The sequence below is a fragment of the Lutjanus erythropterus genome, chromosome 2 (assembly GCF_056507025.1).
Source record: "Lutjanus erythropterus isolate fLutEry1 chromosome 2, fLutEry1.hap2, whole genome shotgun sequence".
Lineage (NCBI taxonomy): Eukaryota > Metazoa > Chordata > Actinopteri > Lutjaniformes > Lutjanidae > Lutjanus > Lutjanus erythropterus.
The window spans coordinates 39,644,503-39,656,724 of NC_139318.1; the positions used below are offsets into that span (position 1 = coordinate 39,644,503).

General features: G+C 40.2%; 1 protein-coding gene across 1 annotated transcript in view; it reads right to left on the reverse strand.

The window, feature by feature from the left end:
• The window catches only part of chd5 (chromodomain helicase DNA binding protein 5), an 80,414-nt gene continuing 68,192 nt past the window's right edge, over positions 1 to 12,222 (reverse strand). Inside the window, exons 33-41 of the mRNA XM_084743444.1 lie at positions 11,833 to 12,028; positions 10,704 to 10,793; positions 10,461 to 10,604; positions 8,021 to 8,129; positions 7,665 to 7,797; positions 5,437 to 5,632; positions 3,343 to 3,506; positions 1,694 to 1,820; positions 1 to 128 (exon numbers count right to left, since the gene is read on the reverse strand). Of these exons, the coding sequence (XP_084599570.1) occupies positions 1 to 128; positions 1,694 to 1,820; positions 3,343 to 3,506; positions 5,437 to 5,632; positions 7,665 to 7,797; positions 8,021 to 8,129; positions 10,461 to 10,604; positions 10,704 to 10,793; positions 11,833 to 12,028 (1,287 nt within the window). The remainder of the gene's footprint in view (positions 129 to 1,693; positions 1,821 to 3,342; positions 3,507 to 5,436; positions 5,633 to 7,664; positions 7,798 to 8,020; positions 8,130 to 10,460; positions 10,605 to 10,703; positions 10,794 to 11,832; positions 12,029 to 12,222) is intronic.

The following is a 12,222-nucleotide window of genomic DNA, read 5'->3' on the forward strand; positions in this document are numbered from 1 at the left end:
CTAGTCCTCGATGCAGATGACATCACTAGGTTTGCCCGACTTGAGGTCGGGCGTGGCCACGTCTCTCAAGGAGTCGAGTGACTTCTTGTCCAGATGGCTTGTAGGGGGCGGAGGGCCGTTAGTGGACACTGAAGAGGAAAGAGACACCAGATATCAGAGGTTCATTTGGACAAATTAGATGTCAAGGTTTTTGTTTATCATGGTGAGATTTATGAGATAAAATAAAGCAATGATTCTCAGACTATGCTGCTTCTAATGGTACCCAGAGGAATATCAGAAATACTTTCTTAAAATTAAATAAATCATTTCAAGAATATACAATATGATCAAAATGTCTCAGTATCAACCTGCTACGTAGTCACAATCATGCACACTGCAACTGTGGTTCCAAACGGGAACCGTTAGTCGAGAGGTGCGGCTCAGGAGGGGAATATTTCAAGCTGCTGTGTTGAAAAAGAAGTGGACGACAGTCGACTTCAGCGCTTGTGCTGGCGGCTTCTTAAGAATTGCCAGTGAAATCTCTCCAGCGCCTGCTGCCACCAAACGGCCCAGTTTGGTGGTACTCGGAGAGCTCAGTATTTTCTGAGGTGGTGCTCGGTATGAAAAGTTTGAGGAACGCTGTAACAGAGCGTTTTGATTGAGTGGTTTTCAGACAGAACAAGGACAGTGACCTCGTGCATAGAAATGTTCTGACTGCACAAAATAAGCTCCTACACAAACTTACCCTCTGATTCATGAAGGCGTGCAGTGGCCAAGTTTGTTCTTACCACTGTATGTACGTTAGTGAATACATACAGCCACGCCCCCTTTTCTCTATAGAAGGAAATGCTTTTGCATAGAAAAGCATCATGGAGGAAGTCACTAACTTTACAGTGAGACAGAACCAGACGCTGCTGCGGTGTGTGGGGGTGGTTAAGATCATAAACGCTGTGAAATAATCAGGAGATAACATTTTATTTCTCTGATTCACCTGCTTTTGCAAATCATAACTATATTTTTTGCAATAACCAGAGGATAACCGGTGCGTGTTGTGTCCGTTGACAAACGGACTGTGTCGTAGGTGAAAAAAATTGGTTTGACATTAAAGTTTATGCTGAACAAAATAAAACAGACCAGCAGCTGTGAGAGACTCACCGCAATTATTGGTAATATTGATAAGTGGGATTAGAAATGAGGATGAAAATCCAATAGGGACTTTCACAAAATAATAATTATTATTCTCAGAGCATTTCTTGCTTTGAAACAGCAGCGAGCAAGTCTCAAAAAAAAGATTCAGTCAGGCTGAGAATATGACGTCATAAAACCCGAGGAACCAATCCCATTCATCGAAGGGTGGGGCTATAAATGTCATTAGTGGTCTGGAAGCCAGGTGCAGCTACTTATAGTAGGGGTGGGGTTTGGATGGTGTGGGGTGTGTGGAGAAGGTGGAGAATATTTGCATATTCATGTATCCTTGAATACTAAATGAAGTCAAATTTTAGAGCTATAAATAAGCCATTTTAACAAGAATTTGAACTTAAAACCATATCAGACTCTATTTATGACTTCTTGCAGTGTATTTTATGATGTTGAAAATATGATTGGAGGTGGAATTGAGTTAGTTCAGTAGTTTTAAGTTGCGTGAACAACCTCCACTGCCAGCTGTTTTATGTCACCTACGACACAACATCCCGCTGTGAACGTTTGTCCTCACCGCTGACGTAGGGTCCCAGAGGCATCTGACTGTAGTTGACCATCGGCTGTCCACCCGGTCCTCTGAATCCTCCACCAAAGCTGCTGCTGTACATCTGAGAGCAGCCGAACCCACCCTGACTGAAAGGCTGAGAGACAGACAGGAGAGAGAAGTTACCCTGCTGCAGGTTATAACTTCACAGGACAGGAACAAGAGCGTTATAGAGTGACGCAGCATGTATTTTATTCTTTTAGACACGTTTGGCAGGTTTGAGCGGCTCAAGAGAAGAAAAGTAGGCAAATAAAAGAAAAAAACAAAACAAAGGAGAGCAAGTCAGATTGCTGACTGTTTCCCTGGTTACGACAAGTGTTGGCATAGCAACCAAAAAAAGGCACGGTGACCAATCAGACAGCTTGGGCTGGAATGATCTGTTGTATAACCGAGAATAAAACACACACATTCAGCGGCGGTGAACAGGTGCAGGGGAGATGAAAGTAATGAAACAGTACAGCCTTTGTTAAACCCTTTGGGACTGAAACGAGGAGCCAAGCGGTGAAAGTAAACAACTTAAGGGAGATTCCTCTGTGTTTTTTCCATTACACCTGGGGAAACTCTTCCGTGGGGGATAGGGAGTTGGAGTCTCCACAGGTTTTTGAAGGATAATGTGGCTGCTGAGTCGTGACTACAGAACACTTCAAAGTTTTCGGGCCACAGCCTTTTATTACTGCTGCACATTTTAGTGATGTTTACTCCCCCCTTCCTCTGCAGAGTAATAACCAAATCATTAAGGAAACAGACTTGTAATTATGGTACGTTCTAAAAAAAAATCACTTCAGTCCTTTTATTAATGAAATCAAACAGAAGACGGGCTTCTATTTGACTGTATTTGATTATGTATTAATTTCTCGTTATAGGAATAGTTTGGATTATTTGAAGTGGGGTTGAATGAGTCAGTTATTCACAATCAGTGTATTATCTACAGTCGATGGCAGGCGACACGCCCCCAGTTTTAGTTGGCATAATAGTGGAGGAAGCTAAGCAGTTAACTGCTGTGGACAGTTTAAGTGTGCGCTGTATTTATAATATTTTTTCTGCTGTATTTGCCGTCAGACAGCCTTTTCCAACGGCCAGATATGTGAGCCAAATATCGCTCAGTCTAAAGCCACCAAACTATGTTCACAAATCCAGTAATTTTACCTCACAGGACACAGGAGTGTCTGGTCAGCCACTGCCTCCATCTGTTAGTTTGTTTGTGTTTTTATGTGACTTTTGTGTTTAAAAGCATCAGTTCAGATTGACTGAAGTCACACAATAACAGAAATAAACTAACCAATCAAGGCAAAGGTAGGCCAGAAACGTGTGTATTCTGCTGAGTAAAATTATTGTTTTTTCCAGTCTTTCTTTTAAAAAGGGTTCTTCAGAGGCAAATGGAGGAAGAACCCTTTTGGAACCCTTATTTCCAAAAGGATGTGTGTTTTCCTGCTGATTCTGTCACAGCAGTTCGTTGTTCAGCTTCCTGCACTTGGTCTCCTGCTGCTTCTCCACACTGTCGACCTCCGTATTCTGATTATTGGTGAGTATCTCAAACAACCTCAACTTCAAAAAGTCTGAACTGCTCCCCCACCCTGATCTCCATGACCTCCGCGACCTCCGTGTTCGTGTCATCTCACCTGCTGTGGCGGCGGCTCGCTCCCTCGGCTGGTGAGGCGGCTCAGGATGCTCCTCTCGGACATCTGCAGACGCGCCGACACCGGCGGGATCCTGGACAGCATGTTGGGCAATCGAGTCACATCTGCTTTCATGTCACTCAGAAGTTCCTCGAGCTGGTTCAACACTGCGAGAGCACAAGAACACACACACACACACACACACACACACACCATATCAGACAAATGGGTTTTACTAATCTGAGTAAATGCCTGCACGTGTTGCAGGAAAAGATCAATTGCGACTGCATGAAAAGGTTTTTAAAACCTCACACTCCAGTCAAAAATGCGTGCGAGTGAGAGTAACCTCAAATCATTCAAAAAAAGCGAATTAATTGTGTGTTCTAGGGCCTGAAATTAACAATTTCCTAGAACTAAACGCCATAAAATTTTTCACTGATGCTTAAATCAATAAGGGTCACAGACAGCAACATTTTCAAACGATAACATTTGAACAACTCAGTTTTACACGGTCTTTGGTCTTGGCCTCTTCCCAAACTTTCATCCTGCTAATCACTGTAAGCATGTTATGAGCCGAATTAACAGAAAATGAAGCCACTGTGTCAAACAGGATCTGCCTGTTAGACGCTCGACACATGGCAGAAGTGTGGAAACATGTTTAAACATGTCTTTTTTGCCCTCCATTTACTGTCTGGATCGATGAATGAACCTGTTCCAAATGAAAATATCTTGTTTTAAGGAATTTCTCTGAGTTAGGGCCTGATTTACTAAGATCCCAAATCACATTTGATAAAACTTCTTTAACCATCTTACAATAATATTAATAAAAACAATTTAAAATCCATTACGCAGGAGGTGTGAGCTGTGTCCTCCTGTGAGGGGAAGCACCGGGGGAAAGATGCACAACCTTTAAATAACCCCCGTTAAAAATGTAATGTTGCAAAAAGAAGGGCATAGGAAAACATAATAAAGGTCAGTGTTAATTCTCTTTAGGCTACAGTGGCTGTGAATGTTCAGTGTCATTTGGCTGCAAACAGGCTGCAATAAATGTGTGTTTAATCATGATGTTTCTCTGCGTTAAAGGTCATTGAATGAAAATAAAAAACAAATGCATTCTCCAAAAACCAATAACAGCAGCCACCTGTGCACAACACCGGGCTGATTAGCACCTTCCTTAAACGCATTAAATACAGACGCAGTCATCGTCACCGCAAATTATTTTCAGACAGACAGTCTTTGCTAGCGAAAAAACAATGGTTTCCGGCCAAATATCGCTCTCTTCAAGCCAACCAGACTGCATTAGCAAAAACAGCAATTTTACCTTGGAGAATACAGGAGCTGCTGGTCTATCACTGCCTTGCTCGGTTAGTTTGTTTGTGTTATTCTTTGACTTTGGTGTTTTAAAAGTTTAGTTCAGATACACAAAAGTCACACAATAACGCAGCAGTAGATCAAGAACTTCTGTGTTCTGTGAGGTAAAATGACTGTTTTTGCCAGTGGAGTCTGGTTGAGTGAAACAATGATATTTAACTTATATAACAACAGTTTCTCACTGGAAAAGGCTCCCTGTTAGCAAGTTAAAGCAGTGAAAATAATCAAAATACACACTTAAACTGGCTAAAATACATTTCGCTGCTGACCCTACCCACAGCAGTTCACTGCGTAGCGTCTGTGCTGGAGCTCCTGCTGCCTCTCCAAACTGACCATCATCTGCTGTAGGTAACACACCGACTATGAATAAATACATCATACAATCCGATGACAAATAATCCAAACTATCCCTTTAATAAAATATGTTTTCTGAATGCAGCAATCAGCTAAGTCAATTTTGATAATTCCAGAAGGATTTTAGGGGGATTTAAAGTTAAAATTTGCCCTCTGCTCTTTAGTAAAAGTTTCATGCACAGCCTGATTTAACACACAGCACAGACGACCTGCAGGCTGTCAAATCTCTCATGAAAATTTAATGTCAGTAATTTTGCCCTGTAAAAGTCATCTGCGCGGGATTATTTTTCCCAGCTTGCCAGCCGTTGGCAGGTGACGAGAGAAATCCTGACAATCGCGCCTGTCGCTATTTCTGAAAACTGGAGCGCGGACCTTTGTGCAGCACGGCGTTGGCAGGCTTGTTGCCGGCCAGAGACTCTTTGGACAGGTGCTGGTGGGACTCTGCCAGACATTCCACCTCAGTGAAGCGAGTGTTGAGAGCCATGGCCGGGTGACTCGGGTCCTGGGTCATGTTCAGGTACGCCGCCCGCCGCAACTGCTCCTCGATCACCAGAGCCTGCTCCAACAGCTGCAGAGAGGAAAGAGAGTGACAGGCAGAGGGACAGATAAGAGACGGTTTGTTTCATTTGGGCATAACAAATCCATTAATCCTCGAATTATTTCAGCTTTAAGTAGTTTGCTCTTTCTTGAGAATTGAGACAAAACTGTATTTTTAGGATGGTTTGATTTTTACTCTTCAATTACTTTATTGTCTTGTAGTAAAATAATTGAACAGAACACAAGATCTAACTTTCCCCACTACGTTTAAGTGGGAAACATCCTTCTTAAGATTATTTTTTTTTATTATTTTTTGACAGCTGAAGAAAGGCGGTAGAGAGAGAGAGGGGACGATACGCAGCACATGGGCCGCATGCAGGAATCGAACCAGCAGCCGCTGCAGAGGACTAACAGCCTCAGTGCATGTGGCGCGAAACATAAAACATGCACGGAGCCAATCATCCGTATTTTCTGGGAATGCAGAAAACACTTTTGCAAAGACATGCATGATCATCTCTGATTTTTTGACGTCATGAAGCACTCAGACCCCTCAGATCATCTGGAACAGGTTGACTCAGCGTTCTCAGGATCAAAACCAAGCAAGCTTTTAGTTTCTCTGCTCCTCACCTGTGAAACAAACTTCCTGAACACCTGAGGTCGACTGAGACTGTCAGCTCATTTATATCATCACTGTTTGCTGCAGCTTTCCAGTGAAGTAGATACAGAACTTCTTGATTAAATTTGTTTGCCTTCACGTTTGTTTTTATGTCTCTTTAACTTCTACAATATTATAAATGTTATAATATTATTTATTGGCTTGCTTTTGCCGATTGTTTTTAAGGTCTCATAAATGCAGTTTTAATGTTCTTTTAACGTTTTATTTTAATGCATTTCTGTGCTCCTGTAAAGCACTTTGAATTCCCCTGTGTCTGAATGGTGCTATAAAAATAAACTTGCCTTTTGGTCATTATCATTATCATTTCATCCTGTCCTCATTATTTGTACTCGTTCAGGTATCTTTGCTAAATGATGAAAATAAATAAATAAAAAAACCAGCAGCTGAAATTTTGCTTTTTTTGTCTTTATAACACAAAGAACATATTAGGTGTAATGACATGATTTTTTTTTTGTTGACAAACTCATTTTATAACTCCTTATGAACATATATTTATTGAATATAACAGAAAAAGCTTCTCTGTGACGGATCTGACGTCACATACATTTTATTTATTTATTTATTTTTCTTTATATTGAAAATAGAGAACACATTATTCAATTATTAAAGAGAACTGAGAGTTACGTCAGGAGTTGACGTCTTGACAAAATGTTTTTCATTTCACACTGAGGCCATTTTATTTTCTGAAGTTGCTCAGAGTTCTCTTAATGCTCTTTAAAATACACATTTTTAAAACAGAATTCTTATTTAGCTTTGATTTATTTAATAATTAGTTGAAAAAATATGAATTTTACCAGTGCTTGAGCAGTTTTCCCACCTTTTTTTAAACCAGGAAGTGAGACAGGGCAGGATTAGAGCAGGATTTTTCCAATCCTGGTCCTCAGGACTCACCGCCCTGCATGTTTTAGATGTGTCCGGGCTCCGACACACCTGATTCAGATGAACAGGTCGTTATCAGGCTTCTGCATGACGAGCCGATCGTCTGAATCAGGTGTGTTGGAGCCGGGACACATCGAAGACACGCAGGGTGGTGAGTCCTGAGGACCAGGACTGGGAAACGCTGTCTGAAAATATAGCTAACCCTTTTCATGCCTGATTTACACCTATGTGATCAGTACGTATTGTTAGTTTTAGATTTTGACGGCTTTTCACACATTTTTTAATTGTTTTAAGTTGTGAATTCTTGTCTGGGATGAGGGTTTTCTGTGGCACAGAACAAGTTTGAAATTAATTTCCTAATGGAATACATTTTCACCAAAGAAAAAAAAGGAATTAGAGTGTTATTATTGATATTTTAATTTTTTTTTGTTTGTTTTTGGTGGTTTGGTGGTTTGCCCCAGTTCACAAGAACATGTAAGTTATTTTTAATTATTAAGACTCAGATTGCCTTGAAGCGGCGAGCCAGGAACTTGTTCTTCATCTCCAGGTAGTTGCCCTTATGCATCTCCGTCTTGAAGGGCTCATTCAGAATAGCATAGCGTGGGTCATTCTGAATGTCTTGCCAGCGAGCATAGCCGTGTCTGAGATAGATTCCCGGTCAAGGACGACAACAAGGGAGCACAGAACCTCATAAAAATCCTTCAAATAAAAAAGCAGAGATAGCTTTGTGGAAAGCGTAGTTTTATATTGCTCCTCACAGTTTGTAAATATCAGTCCGTTGTCTGCAGCTCCCCCGCGGTCACGAGTAATCACATTACTTTTCCAGATGCTGAGCTTCTCGCCCCTACATCTGGGGAAGGATACGTTACGATGCCAGCCAACAGCCAGTAGTCATGGCGACGGTGCCAGATGTCATGCATCTTTCCAGAAGACAGCGCCGCCCGCTCTTCGGTTTGCCAGAGGGTGTGCAACTCTGACGGAGAAAGAACGAAGACGGTTTTAGACAGTTTTCACAAAATTATAAAGTAATATTCAAGGTGTTTGCTGCGTATAAAGAGAAAAAAGAGCCCATCAACAACACAAACAAGTTTCATGACGAATCACAGCAATTTGAAATAAACAACCTATAATGAGACACTGGAGCACAAAGTGTATTAAAGGGTAACTTCGGTATTTTTCAGCCTGCAGCATTATTACAGAAACTTAAGTAAAGATAGGAAGATCCTATTCTATATTCCTCTAGGAATATTTAGTCCAACATAGTTTACTGACTTTTATGTCTGTTACCTAGCAACAGACACTACTTGTCTCGTTTCCCCAACCTTAAAAACTTTGTAAATGTTTTTTTTATCATTGAAACGTACTGAAAAATACACTGAAACATACACAAAAATAGAGCAGAAACAAAGATCAGATGAGTTAGAGGTGTTGGTAACATTTGTGAGAAAAAAAAAACCTTTTGGGGGAAATCTGGGGAAACTATGCTAACTTCAGCGTATAAAGACAGAGAGTGAGACACGATAGCAAACACAGTCTCCACCATACACTTTAATACATTGTATAAAAGTAATAAAAAAAGAAGTTATATGAATTAAACAAGTTACCAAATACTACTGTTAGCAAACACTACTGCTAGCTACTTTTAGCGAACACTACTGTTAGCTACTGTTAGCAAACACTACTGTTAGCTACTGTTAGCGAACACTACTGTTAGCAAACACTACTGCTAGCTTCTTTACCGTTATTTAGCTAACAAAGTCATTAAGAACTATTTTTATTTACAGTGGCAGCCTGGCAAAAGACAGGAGCCTCTTGAGGAGTGTTAGCAAACAGTAATCATGTTAGCGACTGTTAGCTAACTCTATGGTTAGCTACTGTTAGCACTGATTAACAATAACAATCTGAGCCCGTCAGGAGAAAAAATAAGCACCTTTATCTAAATTACCCTCTAAAGAGACAGAGGGGACAGAGGGGTAATTGTAATACACAACGTGCAGACATGAATGTGTTCAATAAATGTGAACAGTCAACTGTCACTCCTTTATTTGACATTATTAGTGACACTTTTCCACTCCACTAAAGTTGAATTAGTGCCTCTTTGTGAGCTGATGAAATTAAACAGTTTTATTTAATTGTAGGGCTTCCAGCAGTGAAGACAGAAAATATGCCCGCTTCATACTGTCCTGACAGCTGTTTCATTATTCACGGTGTATTCATTTGTCTCCAGATAACACCACAACAGTCTTCTCTCAAAAAAACAAAAGCCTTGTTCAGACTCATGAATTAAGACTTAAGAGCTTCACAAAGTCAATGAGTCAGCACCATTTAATACCATATTTCTACACTACGTCAGAGTCTTTGTCCCTTTTTAGACCATTAACAAATGTGTCCCTCTGATAAACACAATACAGTAAATTCAGCTTTGTTTCTAATTTTAAAATGATTCAGCTTTATGACTAATCAGACACAAACTTTAGCCTTCTAGTGTTAACTACATTCATAATACAATGTGCATTAAGAGCTGGGCTGCATATAAAAACTGTGAAACTTTCCTGCTCCCCTATGTGGAAATTATGTTCATAAATTTTACATTTTGAGCAAAGATTTCTCATTTTAGACAATAGTTTATACAGCTATGTCTGCTGCATAACATTAAAACTGTTCTTTCTTGGCATTCTGTTGACGTTTTTAGTAAATAGTTTACTTTTCTGTATTTATATTCCAATAAACATGAAATGTTCTGTGAGTTAATAATATTATTGATAAACCCAATGAGCCATTGTTTTTAATTCCACCTTGTTAGGGTCATTTCTACTCTGTTAAGCTCCTTTCCACCCTGTTAGTCACATTAAAGAAAAAACAATGCAACAACTATGTTAAATTTTAAACTATGTTAAATATTTTGCATGTTTTTTATGTTATCTTGCAAGAATGAAAAGGACTGACAACATACATATGTTTCTTTGTGCGAACTTCTGTTTTTATTTACCATTTTGGGTAGACTGGGTGCAAATATGTGACTGCTATAAATAACGAACACATATTATATTTAATAATTCTTGTTTCATTAGTATACAAAAGAAAGGAAGGAACTGGGGACACTTACGTGCAAGAAACGTTTGCACTTTGCAATACCTTTGTCCCAAACAGGGTGGAACTCTTTCACAGGGTGTCTAAACAATCCCATAATTATTATTAGATGCTTGAAGCTCCACGTTTTCTGGTATAATGTTAAAAACACAAACTTATTCTTCACCCCAGAAAATTAGGGTTATTTAGGATCAAAGCAAAGATTTATTCTTACCTGTAAAACCTCCATCAGCGATATTAAACATGAACTTGGCTTTGAATCCATTTTTGTCCTCCCTCCTGCTCTCGTCCATCTCATCTAGAGTGTCTTTGTCTCCATTCAGTCGACCGTCTAATGCATCCTCACTCTTCATATCATCTGCAACAACAACATGAATAAAATTAAAATTAATATTTATATATTGAACTCCAAAAAAAGCTACAGTCATTGTACAAATTCTATTTGATTCATGTATACCTGACTTGTTTTCTTTGTCTTCATTTTTTGGCTGAGGAGAATCAGTATCTTGTTTTTCTGATGACCTCTCAGTTTCTTTGCAGGACTCCACTGTGGATAACAAAAAAGACTCAAGTGACTTGCAAAGTGGCTGTTTGGTTGCAGAAAAAAAAAAAAAACACATTTTGAAGATGGTTAAAAGAAGTTGCTGGGTGACCTGTAAAAGCGACCTAGCCTATTTATAGTCACATCTTAAATTAGCTTATGTGTTCAAACTAGCTAGCTAATGATTTATGTAGATTAGCTAGCTAGTATTTTGCTAACAGTAGCCATCAAATTTAGATGTGTAAGATACTAAAAGGTACAGCAAGAGGAGCTGTAAAAGCAACATATATAGTATCATTTTAAGTTGGCTAATGTTAGCAAAACGCTAGCTAGCTTATCTTCATCAATCATTAGCTAGCTAGTTACATCTGATAGCTAATGTTAGCAATACGACCCCAAGCTGCAAGGAGGGGAGGTGCAGTACGTGAACACAGAGAGCACAGGAACACACAGAAACAACACTGTAGCACTTAATAGTTAGCAAAACACGAGCTAGCTTATCTACATCAATCATTAGCTAGCTAGCTAGTGATTAATGTAGATAAGCTATCTAGAATTTTGCTAACATTAGCTAACTTAAAATGTGACTACGTGTTGCTTGTACAGCTCCTCCTGCAGTACCTTTTAGCAAAAAATCAAAATTTGGTTTTCTTTTCAACATACACCAGGGCTAGCACATAGAATAAGGAAGCAGGAAAGGAGAAAATACCATGTGTAGAAGGGAGGCCTAGATTTGCAAAACTCTTGCATGTCTCCTCATTGTGCAGCTAGTACACAGTGCTAAATTTTATAGCGTGACAGTGCTGTGGTTAAGGTATGCTTAGCTTTAGTGACACTTGGTTTGGGTTAGGGAAGTGGTGCTCTTGTGAGATCTTTTGTCGGTGTGAGGTTCCTCTCTAGACGCAACCGGGAGAAAGTTACTGAGCTCGCTCAACTGTTCTTGGTGCACAGAGTGACAAGGGGCGAAACTTAGGAAGGCTGAGTTACCAAAGTATGACCTCGCAAAAAACTAAAATTTGCAGCACAGGGACCATTCATCACTCACTTCTTGGCGAGGTTTGACTGGATGACAGCTCTGTCTGTTTGGAAGCGGACTCTTTTGGGTTGGCAGATGGCTCTGTCTTTGTGGAGGGCGACTCGGTTCTGTCCCTCTCATCTCCTGTTTTCTCCTCTGAGCTGGCCTTGCTCTCTTCACTGTCAGCCGCCTTCTCAGGTACAGATGCCGGGTCTGCGCCGGACGTCTGCCGAGGGAGAAACAGACAGGACAGCAGGAGGAGAAAGACGAGAGTTGATAAAGGGCAGAGTTAACAGGTGTCTAAGTTTGACAGAAGTGTCTTCCGAAGGTGATGAGCGTGGTTAAAGTGGGATGAACCATGAGAAGACAAGACAAGACAATAAAGGAGAACAAAGTCAGAGTGATGGATAGTGGAAGGAA